The sequence below is a fragment of the Ictalurus furcatus genome, chromosome 23 (genome assembly GCF_023375685.1).
Source record: "Ictalurus furcatus strain D&B chromosome 23, Billie_1.0, whole genome shotgun sequence".
Taxonomy (NCBI): Eukaryota; Metazoa; Chordata; class Actinopteri; order Siluriformes; family Ictaluridae; genus Ictalurus; species Ictalurus furcatus.
In genome coordinates, this window is record NC_071277.1 from 9365599 (window position 1) to 9389431 (window position 23833).

At 39.3% G+C, this 23833-nt stretch overlaps 2 protein-coding genes across 3 annotated transcripts; both read left to right on the forward strand.

Moving 5' to 3' along the window:
* The first annotated feature begins 1571 nt into the window (after positions 1 to 1571).
* Positions 1572 to 13836, forward strand: smpx (small muscle protein X-linked). Of its 2 annotated transcripts, none has more exons than XM_053611966.1 (6): positions 1572 to 1678; positions 3332 to 3501; positions 7241 to 7308; positions 9594 to 9680; positions 9775 to 9910; positions 11713 to 13836. In XM_053611966.1, the coding sequence occupies exons 3-5, from the start codon at positions 7270 to 7272 to the stop codon at positions 9898 to 9900; spliced, it is 252 nt and encodes an 83-aa protein (XP_053467941.1). In that variant the 5' UTR covers positions 1572 to 1678; positions 3332 to 3501; positions 7241 to 7269; the 3' UTR covers positions 9901 to 9910; positions 11713 to 13836. The 2 variants fall into 2 exon arrangements, with proteins under 2 accessions (XP_053467941.1, XP_053467942.1); XM_053611967.1 differs by lacking the exon at positions 1572 to 1678 and adding an exon at positions 2618 to 2783.
* Positions 13837 to 15712: 1876 nt separating this feature from the next.
* On the forward strand, positions 15713 to 18142 carry LOC128600041 (kelch-like protein 34). The gene has a single exon (XM_053612166.1). It carries the CDS (start codon positions 15772 to 15774, stop codon positions 17527 to 17529), a length of 1758 nt encoding a protein of 585 aa, XP_053468141.1. The 5' UTR covers positions 15713 to 15771; the 3' UTR covers positions 17530 to 18142.
* Positions 18143 to 23833: the final 5691 nt, after the last annotated feature.

Here is a 23833-nt window from a genome sequence, read left to right on the forward strand (position 1 = left end):
GCATCCATATATCCTACTGCCCCCAACACCCTGCTGCCTCCCCCACTGCTGCTGCCCCCAACACCCTGATGCCACCCAACACCTTGCTGCCTTTTCGCATCCTGCTGCCCCAACTCTCTGCTTCTTTCCATCACCCTACTACCATCCAATATCCTGCTGTCACCTAATATCCTTCTTCCCCCAGAACACTTTGCTGCCACAAATACCCTGCAACCCCCAAACACCCTGCTGCCCCAAAACCGTGCAATCCCCTCAACAACCTGATGACTACAACACACTGCTGCCACCGAACACTTTGTTGTCCTCAACACCCAGCCAACCCTTAACACTATGTTCCCACTTAACATTCTACTCTTCCTCCCCACATCCTGCTTCCCCCAACATCTTACCGCTCCAGAAAGCCCTACCATCCCCCAACCACCTGCTGCCTCCAAATATTTTGCTGCCCCCAGAACCTTTCTCCTGGAATACTCTCATGTGACCATTATGTCCTTCTACCATGATGCCATCGTGCTCAGTTCCCTGAAACTGCAGAGTCTCCTGATAAGTGGATTTATTGTACTGTGATGTTCTGTGTAATTTACTCTACTGTACCGTACTGTCCTATTTATCATCTGCTGCCATGGTCCTGGATAAATGATATTCCACTTATTGCATTTAAGCATATGGAAGGAATGACAATAAAAATAATAATGTACTAAAATGAAATACAAATGACTAGATTCCTGACACTGATTATTACACATGTAGACTATAATAACATTGGAATGCATTCAATCTCTTGAGTTTAAGGCTAACAAATTCCATCTTCTGTAGCCTGATGTTTAGTTGTGTTTACCTCAGTCTTTGCATATGTGAAAATTCTCTGGAATGGGGTGTTCAGCATGGTGAGATTCCTAAGTAAATTAAGGTTAGAAGAGCTAAGACATAAAAAGTCATGTAACATGAATCAGAGAGAGAGTCAACTCTGCTGCTAGAGAGGATAAACACCAGGATTATACCATGTGGATTATTGATTGATGGGGGATGAAACATCAAGTTAATTAATTCCTGTGCTAAGACCTATTATGCCGTTGGTAGATGGAGGGGGTGTTAAAATGAAACAACAATAAAAGAGGACACTTCAGGCGACTGAAATTGATAAACTTTAGCTATTTTAATTTGATTAAAACTTACATCACAACAGCTTCACACTTTGTGATACAATGTTTCCATTCATAAAAGTGATCCAAGTGCAGAAATAAATATCCAAGAAGGACACAGAAACATGTCCCCTGACACACACTCACACACACACACACACAAAAAGGACATAGAGAAATATACAGTATATCTGAGGTCATGTAAGGCCACAAATTTGGGATTACTTTATTGGTTGTTTGCATGAACCAAACCAAGGATTTTACTGATGACGACGCTTGTAAGTCTTGGAGACGGCATGCCTACAGGGCCTGCTGATTGGCTGGAAAGCAGATGTAGGTGTAACAGTGTGAGTGCTGTGGCGTGCTCAGGTGAGGAGGAAGTTAGGTATTGAGAGGTAAAGGCAGAGAGCTCAGGTGTGGATTTGCATAGCGCTCCTGTCTCCATGGGACGTTGAGCCCTGAGAGCTCAGAAGCCGTCGAGCAGCTCACTGCGAGAGAGGAACGCAGCCAAGTAGCAGGCATTCGTCGCACGTTAGGTAAGAAAGCTCCAGAAGATATGAAATGAAAGGTCATGGGGTGAAGAGATAATTAGAAGAGATCTAATTCGACTGATAACGGGAGTGGTGATTAGTGATGAGTCAGATCAGGCGGTGTGTGTGGTGTTAAATGATGTAGAATGAGAATAATCCTCTAGGACTGGTGTATGACACTCTTGAGATTACGCTAATGGATTGCAGTTACTCTTTCATGCTGCTGCAAATCACAGGTCTATATTAATACGCTCGTTCTAATACGTTATTGTTTCTATAGTAACAGTTTACGTTTCTTTGTTTCATGACAAGCTGCGTTTCGTTTTGTCTTATTAACTTCAAGTGAGAGAAAAAACAGACGCTGGTGAGGCCAAGACGGTTTATTGCTGCTGTAACGTTTTGCGGATGTGCCTTAGCATTAAATGTAACTATAAATGGATAAAAGTAGGTTGTGTTGCTCTTTCGTAAAGAAAGGAAATCATTGGAAAATCACTACAGTATTTGCTGTTATAGGAGTTCCATCGTTTTAGATGAAATGGTCTAAAGACCATTTAGAAGTCTTAAGGTGAGTAGAGACTGCAGAGTGTGTGGATCTTGTACAGGTAGTACTTTAAGACCTACAGGTGAACAAATGCAAATGTATCCTAGCTGCATAATAACTTCACTTAGTTGCTAATTTGGTTGGGAACAAACATTTTGTATATTATTGTTGTTTACAAAGAAACTGATTTGATTGAATACATGCCTCACCACACCTCCACATACCATATTCATTCTAACTCCACCCCCTTTTTAAAAATGACACCTTATTAAGAAAGAAATTCATGACTTATAATATTAATATTAAGTTTAAGACACATGATATGCTATTTATGTGCACAGTAGGGGCTAAAAACCAGCTCAGTTCTGAAATCACTGCGGATACTACCGGTACCGGTACCACTGGGAAGGGCTTGTCATGTCAAACCCTGCGCCAATCAGATGTTTCCCCATGGCTCTGCTTTACCGGAGCTTAAAATGGGTCATGATCTTAATAAGAAGCGAGTTTTAATAGTGATACAGGAAAGAGAAAGAGACAGCGCATCTTACAGAGACACAGACATCACGACAGGTAAATGTCAGGGGTGTCATTGCTTATGGAACAGGGTTGCTGCTAGTCTTGCTCTGTCTACGCTATGCGTTTATCAGTCATAACGAGCTGAAATTCTCGTCTCATTCACAGAGATGATGTTAGAGCGTGATCTATTTTCCTTTGTAGGTTATACTTGGCTAAATTTAACCAGATCGTTTGAGCTGCATCCACTCAAGCTCGAGTTTAATACTCAAACCTCAGAGTGGGGTTTATTTGCTGCCTTAAAAGATGCTGAAAATGAGAATAAAACTGAACGAGCAAGCGTATTTGTATACTATCTGGATGTATTAAGGATTTTATGTTTAACACAGTTAACAGGCCCATTGTGTAATCTATAACTATACGTATATATGTATGTATATAAATATATAAGTATACTGTATGTTACTCAGTTAGCTGTATATAGGGCGAGTGTTTGATGAGTTTGGTCAGTGTGGATAGAAAGCAGGTCCCCTCTGTGCATCACGCTGCTATTTATAGTGAGAACAAATCCCAGATATGAGAGGAATCCCTTTACCAATCTGTAGCCTAAAGAGAGACAGAGACCAAAGGGGCAGAGAGAGGACGAGTTCCATCGAACAGCACCGCAGAACCACACGGGACCGACCTGGGAAGGACAGGGAAAAAAACAAAAACTAATCCTGACCTGATCCGGGCATCCCATAACGGAAAACTTTACACGTTCCAGCTGTAAGAGGTAAGAGACTGGAAGTGTGTCGCTTGTGTACATGTTTTTATGTGATTTATGTGTGTGTGTGTGTGTGTGTGTGTGTGTGTGTGTTGAAATTCTGAGAGGTCAGATTTCTTTTCCTGTTGTAGTATCACGTTCTTGATATAATGTTTATACATAACTGCAAATTTGGCTCTTGCTAATCTTTGAGATTAGCTAATGCTAGGCAAAACAATATATTAATACTATTTTTAGATTCTTTATTGAAATGAAAATGCAAAAACTATAAGCAGATTACTTAAGGAACACCAGAGTTTACCTCTGTAAAACAAAACAAACAAAACGAGCATTTTAAATATTTATATATTTAAATATATAACCATTATCTAAGTTAGCAGGCTAGTTAGATGTCTAGCTTAGCACACAGGATGTGCTGCTAACATTTTCCTGTGTCACTCGTCATCATTTGATCATTATCATCCGCAAAGAATTTTTGTGACATCACAACCCGAGATCAAACGTAGCCCCGCCCCCGAATATGTTTTTTTACACAGTCGTATGAAGAAAATGTGTTTTAAATGGAAAAAAAAATCTACTTGATTTAAAATTGATATCTAATCAATGAAATCCACTCTAAAGTGGACAGGATATGATATAAATACAGATATACGTGTGAATAAATATATCATGACTTTAAAATTACACCTGATAATCCTTTATTTATTTATTTATTTATTTATTTATTGTTTACACATTGAGCTAATATATTATTTAAAAGTATGTATAAAATATATTATTGAAGTGTAGTTCTTCTTTATTGCTTAATAATGTCTTAATTGTTGCTTAAAAATATAAACATGCTTTTTAAACATGCTTCAGTAATATTCTGTATTTTTATACACACTTGTAAGCAAAATACGTATCCTTACTTGATATAATAAGTAAATAATTTATGTATTTAGATACATAAATCAATGTTTAAAAGTACTGTATGTATAAAAATATAAAGAATTATTCAAGTATGTTTTATAATTGTTTGATTAAACGCATGTCTAAAAATCGAAATAAAGTTGAAAAGTTTGAAATGTTTAAAATCCCAGAATTGACAGATAAAAGCTTAAGTTTCCCAGGTTGTGTTATACGATCGAGCTTGTAGGTCTCGGGCCTTTAGGAAAAGCAGGATTTAAATTCAGGTTATAAGTCAGTTTTTGTCCTGGATGTAAATAAAGATGTGTGGTAACTCGGATTGGCAGTCGGACCTCAGCGCTGCTTTGCATAATAAACAGTGTGTGTTTGTAGGACAAGCTTCCTGACGTACACAGCACTATTGTTCGAAATGAAAAGGTGTTGAGTCTGACACTGATGTGACGTTAGATTGGATTATCCTGGACAGCAGACTAATGAGAGATTGTTATTATGGGAAATATCTGGAATAATCGTACATTCATCAGAAGGTTTTAATACGGAATGGTTTCAAAGTCAGTAAACAGAAACAGTTTTATTTCATCAGTTTAAGAGATTAATGTCCAGGTATCAATCAACAAATCAATCAACAGCTCTGTAATTAAACTTAAATTCTGAGAACTCTACATTACACGTGTCGCCATTACAGTAAGATATACCAAGTGTTGTAAAAACTCATCACTAATCACCATTCCCTTTACTTTTGTATTTTAATTAATGCAATTATAATTCTTGTCAATTAACTAAATACCATGCTGTTATGTTTTTTAATCATTAATGAAATAAAAGAGTTTTTATTATTATTATTATTATTAGTAGTAGTAGTAGTAGTAGTAGTAGTATTAGTGCAGTGTTTTAAAGACCATGTCGTCCTTGAGAACTTGAGTGAAACCATTTTAAATGTTCTTTCATCTTGTATATCCTCTAATCAGCTTTTGGTTCTTTTTTATTATCTTACTTGTCTTATTTGCATTGATGCTGCTTTGCTGACTAGCTCTAAGGAGCATCAAATGATTTTTTTTCTGTAGATAAATTGACCCAGAAATCATAGGATGGGACGTGGGGGTACAAACTTTTGCACTCAACTGTAGGATTTTTTCTTTTCTTTCCTTTATTCTTTTTTTTTTATTTTGGGAGTGTGTGAGTATAGACAGTATAGAGAGTGTTAGACAGCTGCGTAGCACTCGCCGTGTCTGTCTCTGTCTCTGTCTCTCTCTGTCTTTAAAAGATAAATATAGCTGTGCTCGAGGCCTGATACTTCACCGTGTTCAGTCCCAAAGCTCCAGTGTTGATATAAACAATGTGCTGGTGGCAGTTGCTAAGGCTGTTAGTGCTCTAGTGCTCGTCTCTCCTCCTGTAAGCTCCGTCAGACTCTCTGAGTAAAAACAGAACACACAAAAAAACCCCTGACAGACCAAACGAGTTGAGTCATGAAAACGGGATGTGCTTCTCCTATGGCAACCCTCAGGTCGCCCAGGTGAGAGGTGACACGTGGCCTGAGACATGCTCCGCCCCAGACGCCTGGCCCGGGGCAGTGAACGTTCTCTGTCGTGCTCCTTCTGATCTTCTGAGTAAACACACCGCCGATGTTGTCAAAGCTTCGTTTACATGCGTGGAGGAAAAGAAAGGTTGCAGTGAAATGAGCACATTTCCGCCTAAACTTCATGTAGATTATGAAAATGACACGATTTTAATCTTGTCCTTCTATGAAAGTCTGCTTTAACACGGCAGGTTCTGCGGCTTCTAACACTGGAGTTCTTGTGTAATTCTAAATGAAAGGAATCAGTGTCGAAGTCGCTGTGATATCCCAGCAGTCACATGAGGAGGATGTAAATAAATATTTATATAATAAAATATCGATAACATATACGGAACGCCTGTACACCTGATGCACCGCTTATGTATTGATCCAATCATTCTGAGATGCTTTTCTGCTCACCACGGCTGTAAAGACCGTGATTTCGAGTTACTGTCGCCTTCCTGTCTGCTCGAACCGGTCTGTCCTCTGACATCTGTCATCGAGGAGATGTTTTTTGTTTTCTGCACCGTTCTGTGTAAACCCTTGAGACGGTTGTGTGTGAAAATCCCAGCAGGAGATCAGCAGTTTCTGAAATCAGATTCAGATCACTGAAGACACAGAGATCACGTTTACCCCCAAGTCTCATGTCTGACGTGAATCTGAAGCTCGTGACCTGCATCATTTTATACATTACACTGCTGCAACATGATTTGCTGATTGGATCATTGTATGAATTGTACAGGCGTTCCTAATAAAGTGGTCGGTGAGTGTATAGCTTTATTATAATATAAAAGTGTGCATTATTAGGACAAATATGTCCGTGACAAGACTAGTCTTTGTGCTTCTACTTCTTATATTCTTTCCGCACTAGAATAACAAGACACGACACTGCTTTCGTGTGTCACCAAGTCGCACAGAGAGAAAAGTCAGCATTTTTTATATTTTTTTACATATATACATATATGTGTGTGTGTGTGTGTGTGTGTGTGTGTGTGTGTGTGTATGTGTGTGTGGTTCTTAACCTGAAGCCCATGGCATGAATGATTCAGGTGGACCAGGACTCACAGCGGGAGTTGCTTAGCAACCGAAAGACTATCCGTAGCACCCGAAAGCTGACAATGACCCGACTTTTCACCGCTGCTCACGTACACACACACTCACACTCACACAGCCACATCCAGACACATATTCACACACACACACTCACACACACACACAGAGGCCAGGTGACGAGTTTGAGTCCGGCTCCTCAATGCCTTTGTTGTCTTTCTGTTTGCTTTGCAGCAAGATCAAAGCGGAGGCCTCTGTGCAAAATGTCTAAACAGCCGTCAACAAACGTAAAAGCTTTACAGGTAAGTGTGTGTGTGTGTGTGTGTGTGTGTGTGTGTGTGTGTGTGTGTGTGTGTGTGTGAGTGTGTGTGTGTATGAACCCTCATGGATTTATACACTGTTTTACAATCAATATCGCAAATGTTACACCTTCCCTTTCATGACTAATTAGTTTGGAAAAATAAAATAAAATGCACCAATATGTGTTTTTTTTAAATAATTTAATCAAAAGCAAGTCCTGATTTTGAACATTACATTTTGTTAATTGGCAAAAACACATTTCAAATGCATGTGGCATTACAGCGGCGTTTTCTTTTTCTTTCTTTTTATTTATTTATTTATTTATTTATTTATTTATTTTTCGAGTCACATCAAGCTTGATGATGTACAGAAATACTGACAGAAACACATTGCCCATGCTTTTGCTTCCAGTCGCTGGAAAAACATTTTCTGTAAACACTCTGCGTATAAAAATAGACACGTGCAGACTTTAGGTAAAGTTCTGCACACGACTGCCTCAAATTTGTTCCCTCCCGTTTTCCCATTTTACATTTGGGGGAAGAAAAAGTTTTGTATGAAAGCCCGAGAGCTGCAGACCACGGAGCGAGAGAAAGAGAGAGATAATAACATTATGACTGTAGAGCAGAATCACAGAGAGAGCAGCTCACGTACAAACACTGCAGCCAAAAATAGACACGTTTTTCTCTTTCCATAAAAACTCTCCATTCTATAAAAAGCCTGACATTTACATGTGATTATAATTATAGACGTGAAGAGCAGCCGTGCATGCAGAGAGCTCCAGTGTACGATCTCTGATTCCTGTGACCTCTGACCTTTTATATTTTCATATTTCTCCAGTGCCACTGAAAGTTCATTAAGGAAGACACTCAGTGCAGCGGAATTTATCTGGAACTGTTACCACGAGCGGATTCTTTTCCTACAGCAGGGTTTTTTCCTCTTATAGCACAGCAATTTAAAAAATATTATAAAATACTGACAGGTCGTACTTTTTATCCATTTATAGTTACATTCTGCGTTGTGGAACGTCCCCGAAACAAGTTCCTGTTCTCACAAATCACAGGTTTATATTAATGTGCTCGTTCTAATACGTTATCGTTTCTATAGTAACAGCTCGTTCACAGAGATGACAGAGTTTATGTAACGTGTATGAAAGGAGTCTCCAGTGCCAGCGCTGTGTAACAGTAACAGAGGTAACGCTGTAAGTTTAGTTTTCCCACTTCTTCAGGACAGAGGAGTTTATGCTTCTTTGCGGTTTCTCGGAAACACAACAAGCTGTGATTTTTGTCTTATTAACGTGAAGAGAGAGAATGAAGATAGAGAATAGAGAGAAAAAATAGAGAGAGAAAACAAAGACAGAATAGAGAGAGAGAATAAAGAGAGAGGGATGGTGAGGGAACGAGTGTTTATAGCTGCTATAACGTAAGTGAGAACAGGAACTGACTCATTTCGTGGATGTTCCACAACAATAACTAAATGCATAACAAGTATGACGTGCTGTTTAATAAATAAAAATAATCATTGTTGTCTGATTGCTGTGGTATTTGTGGTATTTGTGGTATTTGAGGAATAAAACACTGAAGGATGTACTGTTTCAGAATAAAATAATAAACAGTAACTCAGTTGATCTTTGTTTTATTCCTTAGTATCACGTCTGAGGACAATAAACGAATTAAGACGATATTCTGTAGTAGTGGCTGTGGAAATGACTTTATAAAACTATTCAGAAAGGGTGTGGCCTTCTTAGCTCACCGTATTCCTGACAGGGAATCAATGTGAACAGTGCAGTACATTATGGGTGAAAAATTCAGTTTTAACCAGAAAACCAATAACAAACCTAGACAACATGATGTGATATTATATATATATATATATATATATATATATATATATATATATATATATATATATATATATATAAAATATCCAGAAATGAAGATGAGCCACTAATGAACAGCTTCCTGTTTCACCATGTAACACAAGGAAGAATAGAACAGAAAGTCCGTTTTCAGACCCTGCAGTGATGAGAAAAACACCCAACTCCTGTGGTCTTATCAGTTCATCCAACTGCTCATTTTCCTACAAACACTCTGCTCTTTATGGAGCGAACTGAACATCAGCAGGAAGAAATATTTTCTCGCCTGGAGCAGACGCATTCACGGAAAACTACACGAGACTGAAATACGAGTGTCCACAAACCAGCTGTCAGCTCTCTGTGAAGTTCTCTGTGAGATCAGCGCCGGGTTTGTGATGCTCCTCTCATTTTCTCCTCTCCTTATCTGTCTTAAAGGCCAACCTCAATATTCCGATGGGAGCTTTGCGTCCGGGAGCAGGACTTCCTGGGAAGAGGAAAGACGAGACACAGGACACGGCAGAGGTTAGACATATACGCATACATACACAGGATATGAGATATAACCTCAGACCAAACACAGATATATAGAGTAACATGATGCTGATATTGCTTTCAGGTACCAGCCGTCACTCCGGAAGAAAAGAAGCACCTTCCTGGTGCTGTGAAACTTCCAGGGCCGGCAGTCGACCTTTCCGAGATCAAGAATGTCAAAAGCGAGCTCAGATGGGTCACTAAAGATTAGACACACTCAGGTAGCACTTTGAAAACCTGTGTACAGTAGACTCACTTCCTCTGGAACCCTTGAACCATTGCAGCGTGTGTCAGATCGAACACTTTACACATTATTCTAACGGTAATGAAAATTAGAAAGCGATTAGAAAGCTGTTTGCTTCACAACCACCTTTAATCTTCAACATCTGCCATATTACTGTTCTTTATTTATTTTATTTTTTTTAGCTTCAGATCACATAACTTGACATTAGCGCTTTACTCGAGTACTTTTGACTTGAATTATTTTGCAAAAGCATGGAAATACTCCTGTTGCACCATTAATAAATCCGAAAAAGCACTCTATACCAGACGTATAAACGAAGCAGGAAGTGCGTAGGCGAGGAGGAGGGAGGAGTTATCTTATAGTAAAAGACCATCTTTAGTAACTTCAGTATAATCAGCTCTAAATGAGGTCTGATCTATTTTTGTCTGAACTTTTGATCCCTGGTGCAGTTGTTGAGTGTCACTGGAGAAAAATGTGATTACACACACACACACACACACACACACACACACACGGAGCAAGGTCAGAAAAAAGGGCAACCCATTTTATAAGTGCGTCATGCTCCCAAACCTGCACGCTGCTGTGCTCGCCTCTAGCCACAGGGTGTCAGTAGTTTTGAAACTTTTTTAGCACGTGTGAGTTTGCATAAGAGGATGCCAGCGTGTGTGTGTTTGTGTTTGTGTGTTAAAGGGTGTGAGTGTGAATCAGGGTCTATTAATATCAGTAACTGAGACGAGCTTGGTGGGGCAGTGAGAGTCCGTCTGTGGTGTGATTGCCCTAGCATGATTGTGCTGTCCAACACCCACACATACACACACACACACACACACACACACACACAGCGCCTGTGACCCTTTCCATCCATCTGGAAGCTAGACCTGGTTATGTGTGTGTGTGTGTGTGTGTGTGTGTGTGTGTGTATCACAATATGAAAGTAATGTAATCTGATTATTTTTGGATTACTTCAAGGTCACGTATGTAAATAAAGTCATGAGAAAAGCAGTATGATCTATAATACTTTTATTTAGAGCTTATTTTAGAGCTTCAAACATGTTCAATGTTTGGATTTGTTTTAATTAAATAAACAAACAAACAAACAAACAAATAAATAAAAGATCACTCTCCCTGATGGGGGTGACCATATTCTGGTTTTCCAAAAAGAGGACGGCTTTTTGTTCAAAGTTACACATTTGACTGGCCGTGTAATACGAAGCAGTGCGATAACATGAAATTAAAAATGACCTTATATGGTCATGGGCGTTGTTTCGACTCGGGACAGCTGGCATTCGCTGTTATTGTCGAGTAATTGTTTAACACCGAACACAACATCGCTTCACCTTCACGTATTCGCTGAGAGGAGGATAACGGCTGAGAGGCAGGAATTTGGACAATAGTTGCTGCAAGCCTTTTATAATCGACCAATCGGTGTGCGAGAAGGCGGGACTTACAGAGAGGGTTAAAGCAATGCACACACACGCACATATCATGCAGTATTAGACCATAAACACGTCATAATGAAACTAAAGCCGAATCCCGGACATTTCCTCAAATTTAGACGCTTTTTTAAGGTCTGATAAAGAGGATGTACCGTCCCCCTAACAAAAACATTTCAGAGAACAATCTGTGTTCATTTCTACCAAATGAACTTTATGCACCAGGAGGTTGTTCACCTGAATCACGACTGGTGAGAGAGAACCAGTGTGTGTGTGTAAGAACAACAGGTAGACTATACAGTCATAATGTTATATTTAATTAAACATCACCTTTTTTTTTACACAGGTGACCCCGCCTTGCTTGTGTTACAGAAGGAGACAGACAGCTCTACCAGCTCTAACTATTCCATTACTGATTCTCTACGACAATGTCCATCAACTCCCAAATTTCCCGCCACTGAAACCAAGACGCCCATCCTCCAATGAACTGCAATAACTCGTCAAAGGTTTCCATCCCTGCAACCCACATAGCAAAGTTGTTTTTCTGGTTCAAGAACGGATTGGAGCCCTATAAAAATCCCCGACTTCAGTTATCCCGAGTGCTTGAGAATTCATGGTTTAGAACCCATTTCAGATCTGGTACTGAATCTCAGCCTTCTCTAAGGCTAGATACTGCATACAAATTATGGTCCGAGAATGGCTCAGGCTATTTTGGCAGATTACAGCCACATAGCATCTATGATGGTCCCAAATCCGTCCCAGAAGTCATCTCTAATAACATGTAGACTTTGGTTTCAAATCTCAGCTGTCTCTCGCCCAAGATACTGGTTCTCCAAGTTACAGCTGCATAACAATCATAACAGTACCAAAGCTATAATTGCCATATTAGTACCAAATCTCAGACTGCAGTTATTGCTAGACCCAATTAACAATTTAGTACTGAGCCCAGATATTGCAAATAATGATGGTCCAGACTGGTTCTCCATCTGAGAGCTGCATAACAGCCATTATAGTAGCAAATCCCAGAGAACATTCATCCCTATTATTGGACCTTACACAAACCTAAACCTATTTTATATATCTGCTACCAAATGTTATCCATTTTTTGGCTCAGAACTCACGAAGAATGATGACCATGTAAACCTTTCAGCCCAGAACAATAAGGTCCAAGAATGGTCCAGACTGGTTCTCCATCTTAGATTAGCACTGCCTAACAGTGCCAAATCCCAGCAAACAGAAGACCCAGAATAGCTTGCCAGCGAAGGAAAAAGCATGCCAGAGTCAACCAAATTTCAAACATCTTGGACCTTTTGTATATTGTGAAGGTTATAGCACAAGAATGGTCTACGATGTTTACCACCCATTTTAGATCTGGTACCAAAACCTCAAAGAATGTTGAGCACCTAGATTACAGCAGCTTATCAGTCCTAATAGAACCAAATCCCTGCCAGCAGTCATCACTATTACTCATTTATGGTACTGAATTGCAGCATCTTGCATCTTGACCCAGATACCACAAAGAACGATGGCTCACGATGACTCCGAATTGACTATCAGATGAGGCAAAAGAGACAAAGCCGTACCAAACAAATCGCCAGCATTTTGGACGCATCCCCAATCAGCCCACATGCTGTTTACCATCAGAGATGTGGCACCATCAATGCCAGACATGGCACCATGCAGCTGCAGACACCATTCCCCCCTGACTTGATGGCGCTTCTTGACCAGATAATTTTGCTATGTAGGTATAAAAGCACACGACTCGAACCTGATGAAAACCACAAACTGCACATTTGACATGGAATCATGGCAAGCTGTTCTCTTTGATATCTCTTGTTTTAAATCTAAAGTGTGTGTGTGTGTGTGTGTTTGTTTTAGCAGAGGTCTGATTTCATAACAGATCTGCAAGCTCCTCTGCTGCCATGTGTGAAGTCACATATTTAAATTCCTTTTATAGAGCCTGAATCATAATGTAGCATGATGATTAGTCCGTGCTGTTCGTGTTAATAGTGGAAAATGCCGTCTCGCTTCATTTATGCTGAACAAATGTGAGACATTGGAAAACATGTTTTCATACTTCATGGCCTTTTCTTTTGAACCACTATGTTTTTTTTCTGCCTTTCCTTGCCATTGTTCTCTGGCTTCGTTTTGAGAGCGTGTAGGCTGACATGCAATAAAAACACGATTTCTCAGTGTCACAGTGTAGGAGGGTGAAGCAATCACAGGTTGTCTTAGAGCAAACAGAACTGAATTTCCAACACGTCGTCACTGTTTTATTAGCTCTTAAATGTGATATTTGTGAAGAAGGTTTTCTCTCTTTTTTTCCTCCTGTTGAACAAGCAGCACATCAGTGAAAGTGTCCTTATTGAAGATTCTGACCAGAGTCAGAAGGGCTAAGAGAAAATAATGACCATGTGTGAAGTATAATAAAAACTTGGGTCAAAAATAAAATATCATGCCACATAACTGATTTCCTGTCTTTTAAACTGATTTCCTGTTTTGATCTTTCTGTGGATAATATTTCGTAAGAAAGCGACTAACTGACATTATACCGCAGCACTGCAAGTCTGGATTGTGATTGGTCGGAATGTGTCGAGTCATTTTCTATAACAGCAGCTGTGACAGCTGCAAATCACGGGTTTATCTTAACTCTCATTCTAATACTTTATAGTTTCTATAGCAACAGCTCGTTCACAGGAACCACTCCAGATTAAAAACCATGTGCAATCATTGATAAGTTTTCTGTAAGGACATGTTTATGTAATGTTTACGGAAGGAGTCTCCCGTGTCAGCCCTTTGTTACGGTCAGAGGTAAAGCTGTAACTTTTTCAGGTTTCCCTATAACATGTCTTATGACAATGAGTGACCGTTTATAGCTGCTACAACGTAAGAACGTACGTTTTATGGACATTCCACAACATTAAATGTAACTATAAATGGATAAAAACATATGATGGGTCAACATCTTTGACCTGGTAACAGGAACTCTGCTTTATCACACCACCCAGTGTTGGATGATTTTAAAACATGGAGTGTTTTATTCCTTACTTATCAGTAGCATAACTGTTATGGTAAGATAGCGTATGTGTTCTATACTAGCTTTTTCCTTAGCATAAAGCAAGTAAATCCTATACATGTTATATAGTTTACAGACCATGCATCAGGAAACTTTCATAATGCTTTAGCGCTCATCCTGGTGGAAAAGCGGCTACAATCTTAAAAAAGCTCACTGCTTCCATAAACAATCATACATTCTTTGCTAGCACAAAGAGAAACCCATCAGTGGTTCTCTGACCACTTCTGTCAGGCAAACACACATGCAGATGCATGCACGTACTCTTTGAAGGCATCTATCTCTTCTATAATGTTTGCAGTGCTTGTGTTACTAATTAGCAGACAGATATGTTATATTATGAATGCTTCGAGGATTCGAGAGGATTATTGTCCACATAGCTGCGTGTGCTAAGAACAGAGTGAGAATGTCACCGGTAGCCCTCTTATTCGATTTTCTGGCACCCCCTTCATGTTACATCCCTGGCCTGTCTGTGCCAGGGACTATTTACGGCTGATGACACAATAAAATCATAAGGTCAGTGTAAGGGCTCTGGAATATAACTACACACACATATAACATCAGAATGGCATACCAGCTCAACAGCAAAAACATGGCCATCTATTAACCCCACACCTCTTTTAGTTTAGGCAAGTCGATGTCTTGTTTACCATTCTTCTCGTTCTTTGTTTGTCTTATTATCTCCATCACTCTACTCTCACTCTTTATATCTCTCTCCTTCTGTCAGACGAGTCCTCGTCTGTCTCTGACCCACCACGTGTTTCTATTCCTGTCACTGAGATGATGTGGAATGGGGTTTGGGCACTTATGGCAACAGACAGAAATACGGTGCTGACTTTTATTTACTTAGAGCAAAATTCACATGGGGGAATTCACGGCAAACAACTCACCCTCATCCTTAATACTCCCAGAACAACGACAGCAGGAAAAGGGCACTGCAATGAATGAGTAAAGTTGGATGCTTCTGTTCTTTTCCCATGTGACCCAAAATGCCTTGCTGTTACCCCTCCTTCTGTTTGTACTTGGACTAGCAGCATTCGTCTCCCAGGAAAACAGGGGGGAGGACCACAGGACGGTTGTCTGTCTCTGCCAGACTGAAGTGTTTGTGGGCCGTCCGCTGGCTGAAAAAGAGATCCGTCCTATTGGCATGTTTATCTGCAGCAGCTATGGGCTTCACCATCCCAGTAGCTACCCTTATGAAGAGCAACACTTGCTTCACTCAATATGCGCCAGTCAAGGGGACTATGAACTGCCTCTCGCTTCCCTTATTTCCCTTCCTTTCTTCTCTTTGTTTTGACTTTCTCTTAATCCTCTTAATCTTCTCCATTAGTAATGAGTTACTTTCTTATGCTCAGCAAGTCTCATGGCGAAGGGCTGCTCTCTCGATACCAGAACTTGCGGCAAGATGATCGAATGTGCGACATCATTCTGGAAGCTGAAGGCAAGGAGTTCCCAGCTCACCGCACCTTGCTAGCTTGCTCCAGTGACTACTTTTGGTCACTATTCCAGGATCACACTTTAGAGTCCAGGGCTCGGATTGTCAGTCTACCAGCCGTGTCCTCAACTGGCCTGGAGCTGGTCCTGGACTTCATCTACACCTCATGGATCTCACTATCTCCCTGCACATTAGAGGACACACTGGAAGCTTCCTGCTACCTTCAGGTTACCCGTGCTTTGGATCTCTGCACTGAGTACATCTCAAACAGCCTCACTCTGGATAACTGCTGCTTTTTTGCCAATGTGGCTGCCCGTTACAGCCTCTCGGATGCACTTACTGTCACCAGTCATTTTATTGCAAGACACATGGCAGGACTCCTGGGTGCCAACGGGGACAGATCTGGGCTGCTAGAGTTAAACCTTGACTCCTTTCGAGAGGTGTTGGGATCAGATGAGATACCAGGGGTAAAGGAGACAGCACTTCTACAGCTAGCTCTGGACTGGTTGTCTTGCAACCCTTTACCTGCATTGGAAAGTAACTCTTTACTCAGTCGTGTTCGATTCGGCCTGGTGCCTCCAGAAGATCTGACCCATCTGAGTTCCCTCAACCCACCCCTACGCACGCCTTTCATTCACAGCTTGGTACAGAAAGCCCTGCATTACCACATGCAGGTTCCTCTCCAGCCACTAATCCAGAGTGTCCATACAAGTTTAAGAGCTGCAACCAACACGGTACTCCTGGTGGGAGGAGGTGCTGAAGCAGACCGACCACAAACCCAAATCCAGAGCTACAATCAAGAGAGCAGGAAGTTCCACATGCTGCCCATTAACATGGTGAAGAAGCTCCAGTATCAAGGAGTTTGTGTGGTGGGAAACTTCCTCTTTGTGCTTGGAGGAGAGGTCGTAGAGGTGGACGGGGAGAGTGAGAAGACAGCAATGATGACTGTGTCTGACCAAGTATGGCGCTATGACCCTCGGTTTGAACACTGGGAGGAGATGGAGCCCCTCTTACAAAAAAGGGCACAGTTCTCCTGCTGTGTGGTGGAGGGTGTAATCTATGCCATAGGAGGACGAGGCCAGAGAGGAGAGCCCAACCTTTCCTCAGTGGAGAGATTCAACATGAATACAGGGTGCTGGCGTAGTGGTGTGTCCTTGCCTCACGCTGTCCATGGACAAGCTTGTGCCACAATCAGCAGAGGTATCTACATTTCTGGTGGTGTCCATGGCAGCCAGACTGAGAGTAGCAAGGAAGTGTTGTTTCTTAACACCTCTGATGATGATGTCTGGGTAAGACGCTCTGCTATGTCTATAGCCAGATTTGGCCATCAGATGGCAGCCATAAAGGAAAAGCTCTATGCCTTCTTAGGGATGTATGAACCATTTTGTGATATCGAGTGCTACGACCCTCAACAAAATCAGTGGACCCGACTGAAACCTCTTCTGCAAGACCGCTTCTGCTATGGTTTGACAGTCACACCGGGCGGATGCATATTGATGTTCGGAGGTAAAAAGTGGCAAGACGGACAGGAAGTGTGCATTTGTGATGTCCTGGAGTACGACCCTGATTATGACAGCTGGAGGAAAATCTGTAAGCTGCCACATCCATTATGTGGGACTCAATGTGCTCAGATGAGTCTCCAAGAATTTATATAGACATAGGAGCCCCCCCCCCCCCCAAAAAACTATGTGTTTCCACAGCCTGAGTAGAAAAGCAGAAGACTGTTCAGTCGGTGCATGCTTGGTGGACTTGTGGAGGGTAAATCTCACTGATCTGTGCAGGCAGAATGGATTTTGACCTTCAGACTGGTGAATCAGAAGAATCTTGGCGCTGGAGCCATTGTATTATAAGGGATAAGCAAGGCATGACAGCAACAGGAGGTCATACTGACAGCACGAAAAAGACAAGAGTCCTGGGAGTTCTGGAGTTGTCATATTTCCAGAAAATAACATTGCATGGAAAGAAACGGACGCAGAACTGAAGCAGGTGTATGCGAAGCCTTAAACACAGACTGGATATTGGGCAATGGACACAGATAAGGCAGACAGAAATGACGATTTATGCCAGAAATGACACAGACAGAGAGCTTAGGTAGATAAAAAGACGGCAGAACAAAAGGAGCAGAATCAATACATCGATACGAGCATAAAATAGTATTGAGAACAAGGTATTTAAAAGCACTTTAAGTTAATTAAAGGTCTCTGAGTGTGTGTGGGATGAAAATGAGACGGGGGAAATAGATTTAGTTCTCTCAAATACAAAGCATGGGTCAAAACTCAACAACTGCCTGGGCATAGAGTGCTTTCCACTCTCTGTGATGACTTACGTCATTAAAAATTCACCAGGAAATGTTAGGTATGATATGTTGCATATCTTGCATGTGCAATTATTTGAGTCATGTATAAAAAGCATCTTCCTAGAGTGAAATTATTCTTAATGAAAGCCATTCAGGGGTACACTAGGAAAGTGCCTGAATAAACGCATGGAGCGTGAGATCGTCCCCGGAGCTTGCAAGTCATTTAGTGCAATTCATTTTTGCTTTGTCTTCATGAGCTTAAAATAAATGAAATGATTAATGAGTGGTGTTAAAAGCGAAAGGCATGAACTCAAGAGAAAGAGCGCAAGGATGTGGTAATTACCACAAAAGAGAAACACTAGGGATGTGTGTATGCTTGGATACAGCATATTGGCACCAGGTGGCCTGAGAGAGAAAGGGTGCATATAAAGAAATCATAAAAATCTTCACGGTAGCTTGGAGAGAGGAGGATTGGGAAGAAGGATAAAATAAACTCCCTGTTATATCTGGATCTTGGATGGGGGCAGATGGATCGCCAGTTCTATCATTGGAACTGGGAACCTGGAACTCTGCCTGGAAAGCTGGCCTGGCTCAGCAAAAGCATCTAACATTTATCTACAAGCTATACTACAAAGACAATAAGTGAGTTACTGTGACCACCCTGATGCTGATAATGTTCCTATTACAGCCAAGAGTCTCCAAGTGTTTTATTTCTTCTTACACCACAGCAATTTATCAACAATTAATATTTTTTTTATTAAAGAACATATATACGTTTTAACCATTTATAGACATTTATTATCGTGTTAGTTTCACTTACATTATCATAGCTACTGTACAGGTGCATGTCAAAAAAGTTAAATATCATGGAAAAGTTTTTTTTTTTTCCCATAATTTAATTCAAAAAGTGGAACTTTCATATATTCTAGATTCATTACACATAAAGTGAAATATTTCGAGCCTTCTTTGTTTTAATCTCGTTGATTACGAATTACAGCTCACGGAAATTGAAAATCCAGAATCTCAAAATATCAGAATAAAGAATTTATAATACAGAAATGTCGACCTGAGAAGACTCTAATCAGCAAATTAACTCAAAACACCTGCGAAGGTTTCCTGAGGCTTTAATCTCTCAGTCTTGTTCAGTACACAACTACAATCACGGGGAAGATGAAAGTAAACGTTGTATTTCATTTGGAAATCAAGGTTACAGAGTCTGGAGGAAGAGTAGAGAGAAAGAGAATATATGAAAGTTCCACTTTTCGAATTAAATTGCGAGAAAAAAACCAAACGTTTCCACGATATTGAAATGTTTTGAGATGCACCTGTATAAACAGTCGCCCGCTGTAAAAAGCCATATAAGTGCTAACAGGAACTAACAAATCATTTAATGTAACTATAAATGGATAAAAAAAATATGATGTCTCTCTTTTTTTTTTTAATAAAACATTTGTTTTCAAAGTGCGGTGGAATAAGATGAATAAAACACTCTGAGATGTCCCGTCATAGGAAAATAATCAACTTTGTTGTAGTAACAGTAACTCCACTTCATCACACCACACTGTTGTTGATTATTTTCCTATAACAGCAGCACACACACATGGCTTCATTCCTTCCAACAATAAGGAGTCCCAGAGCTAGGTTGTAGCATGATTATAGGAAGTCCACAGTTTCATGAGCAAAGTTTTATTGACTTCAACCACATGGACCTCAAAACTTGAGAAACGGATTGATTTCCTAAATAAATTATGAAATAAATAAAACTGCCAGGTAGTAAGCTAAACACAGCATGTACTAACGGCATTTCCCAAATGGCATGCCTAATTAGAACAAAGAATTATTTGCAGAAATATGATCGTAGATTTACTAGATTGGTCTGTATTTTGATTGATCAGTCTTTAAGTTATGTTAGTTATGTTTTTTTTTTAAATGTCTATAATTGAAGAACAAAACAAATCTGCACAAGTCCAATAAAAAAGAAATAGAGCTTCAGGTTAAAAACAGACAGTTTAAAGAAAACCAATCTAGTAATTCCAGTCATTTCCAGCAGCAAACATTGTGCTGAGTCTAACATAATCTACATAGTGATAATGGTGATATACCTCATATATTAATGATATAGTCACATGATCAAAATCAAGTACATCAGTTTCATTAATATAAAAGAAAGTTCTGTTCTACGTCAGCGTGTCCTCATGAGGATTATTATTATTATTATTATCATCTCTCACACAACTGCAATGTACATTATAATACACATACGTCATCTTATCTTACATTAAACTCTAATCAGAACATTCAGAAATATTCTTTGTCTAAAAAAAAAAAAAAAATCACACAAAATAAGTCCTCTGAGTGCTTTGATTGCTTCAAGTCCAGTCCATTAGATTTCATTGAGCACTCATTTGAAATAAGAAAAGAAACAAAACAAAAACAAACAAACAAACAAAAAAATAACTAGTATAAACTGTTAGAATGGATCTGAGCCATGCAGTATAAGAATATATATATATATATATATATATATATATATATATATATATATATATATATATATATATATATATATACAAATGAAACTGGATAACAGTGAGTGCTGACGTACAATAAAATGGATCTTTTATTAATTAATATTATTCATTAATTTGTTTTTGTTAAAGGATGTTATTAATTAATAATAATTTATTTATTTTTACTCGCTCAAGTGATTCATAATTTTTTTATTAATCAAATGATTACATTGTTTATTAAATTAATTAATAAAAACGTAATTAATAAAATAATTATTGGACAATTATAATGAAATGGAGGCTTGGCGGCTTTAAGCGACTGCTCGTGCCGCTTGTAGCTCGAAACGGCCCTGACGAAAACTCTTCCTACATTCCTGAATATTCATTTGCGTCAAGACATTCACTTGTAACATTTTCTTGCTCTGTGATTGGACGAAGCCACAGACACTTTATGAATTATTCATGAAGCTCATTATAATACACAGTCACAGTATGCTGATAGGAAGTGGTATTGGCAAAAAATATATATTTTTTAAATTTATTTATTTTTTGCAAGATTGAGCTAAAGTAATCAGTATCGCTCGAGTCCCTGTGCAGAAAACGTGCCTCGTGTTTATGAACTACTTTACATTTTTATAGAGTAATTTCTCATTTCAGCTGGAGGAGTAAGAGCGCGAGCTCTCCTCCAGAATTTCAGACGATCAGCTCGGAGGAATAAATACATCCATCAAAACCCACGCACGGCTAAATCACAGGCTTCGGCCAGCGAAGCCTACACGCAGGTGTGATTTTCTCACTGTGCACTCTTTATTATATGTGTATATATATATATATATATATATATATATATATATATATATATATATATATATATACATACTGTATTATCATGTATGTTCTACACCTGCAAGGAGATCTCCTTTTTTTTTTTTTTTTTTTTTTTAAAAAGTGCTTTCATTAGCTACACCAAACTCCAAAATCTTGAGGATTTTAAACTCACAAAACTAGCTGTTAAAATGTAAATCATTAATCTCACTTGTGCTGTATTGCTTCTCTCAGCTTCTGCGTTTACAATTTTATATTGCTGACCATCTGCTTTTTTGTAATGTTATTTGTGGTACAGAAGAAATGATAGCCAATCGTATATCACAGGAGGCGGGATTTGTCTGAATATTGGTGTGGAAAGAGATCTCTGTTGTAAATCCTCGAAATTGATCTCAGTAGTAGGCGTGATTACAACAGCACGTATAGCGTTTAGTATGTAACTCGTGGTGTTGTGCTATTTTTACTAATACTGTTTTAGTACTGTTACTCATCCACTACGTTCCCGATTTTGTATCACCGCCAGTCTGCGTTCATGTCACTACAAAACTCATCATGAAAGTGTTCGGAATCCTGACTGTGAACAAGCGGCCATTTGTCGCACTGCGATTACGAGTCAGAAATGCTAGCCAGGCGTAGTGCAGGAGGCACATGTCCTGCCCCAAAGCCTTCAAAATATACCTCAAAGTAGAAAGTTTCATTAGTACAAACTGGAAATAATCTTGTACTAGTAGGCATGTTTACGACACTTGTATTAATGCGTAATTTTTTTTTTAATTTCAGCTGTCTGATTGTTTATAAATGTTTAAATATATAAATAGTGAAATATATCACAACCCAGTGAGCACAAAGACATGAAAAATTCTTTTTGTTTGCCGATGTTAATGACATGTCTAGTTTTCGTCATGAGTGAACATTTTAACATATCTCTGATGTCTAGTGTCATTCGTATACAAGCCAGTCCGTACAGTTTTTTTGTGATTGTTGTGGTCGAAAACGCTTGATTTTGCTGCAGCTTTTTTCACAATTTGCGATACAATTTGCGGGGTTTTTTGTGCTATTTTTGCGGAAAACTATTTTAATTAACCTAATTAGTTACAAAATATTCCTCCAGCTATTTCCTTTTAGTAACACTTACTTTTCCAGCCTTTTGTTGCCCCGTCCCAACTTTTTTGAGACGTGTTGCGGCCATGAAATTTAAAATGACCTTATTTTTTCCTTAAAACAGTACATATTCTCAGTTTAAACATTTGATATGTTTTCTACGTTCTATTGTGAAGAACATATGGGTTTATGAGAATTGCAAATCATTCTATTCTGTTTTCATTTACATTTAAAACAGCGTCCCAACTTTTCTGGAACCGGGGTTGCATTTGAACGTAATCATGATTTATATTGCACGTGTCTTAATAGTTCACCATCATCGAGATAGCTACAAGCTATTTAACAAACAATGGGCCTCATGTATCAAGCAGGATGCGGACAAATTTATTCGTACATTGTTCACAAGCGCATTTAGACAAGAAAATGCTGAAACGTTGATGAAAATCCAGTTAGTTGTAAATAAATAAATAAATAAATAAATAAAGTTCCGATTCTACATCCCTAATTTCCATATAAAACCAACTCGCTAATTTCCATATAAGGAAAATCACTAATCGATTACAAAACAAATCCATAAATCAAGACCAAAGTAATGGCGTTTTTTGCTTTTGTGGAGTTTTGTGGGCGTGGCTAAATGTAAATGCCGTGAACATGCTCAGTAATTTATGTCTGATTGATGTTTATCAACATACATAGATCACTGAAACTTGAAACTGTGAATCTGGCGTGAATTTTCAGCTTGTTTTGGCCATTAAAAGCCATTAACATACAACTTTACTCAAAGAGTGATAAATGAGGACCAGTGTTTAGGTCACTAAGCAAGACCTTCCAGTTTGCATTAACAAATATATACTAGCAGATTTAAAAGTATGCCCCATGAGTTCTGTCCATTTATCTAGCTAGGTAATATTAGCTAGCTATTTCTAAAACTAACTAACTGCTGTTTAGTACGGATGGATCTGGACTTCTGGACTCTTAAGATCTTTGAGATCCAATCAAAAAGCATGATGATGCAGCGTTAAGCAACTGGCTCATGGGAGGTTCAGCATATAAACTTATGAACAGTGGCTAAAAGAAAAATATCAAGAAATGAAATATTGATATTATAATAAAAAGTAATGTCCACTTTTCTTTTGCCCCACAGTTCCAGGCTTCGGTTCCAATGCCCAAATTTGCGCAATCCATCCTGTGGTTCTGTTACACCTTGGATCTGGGCGTGGTTCTGTC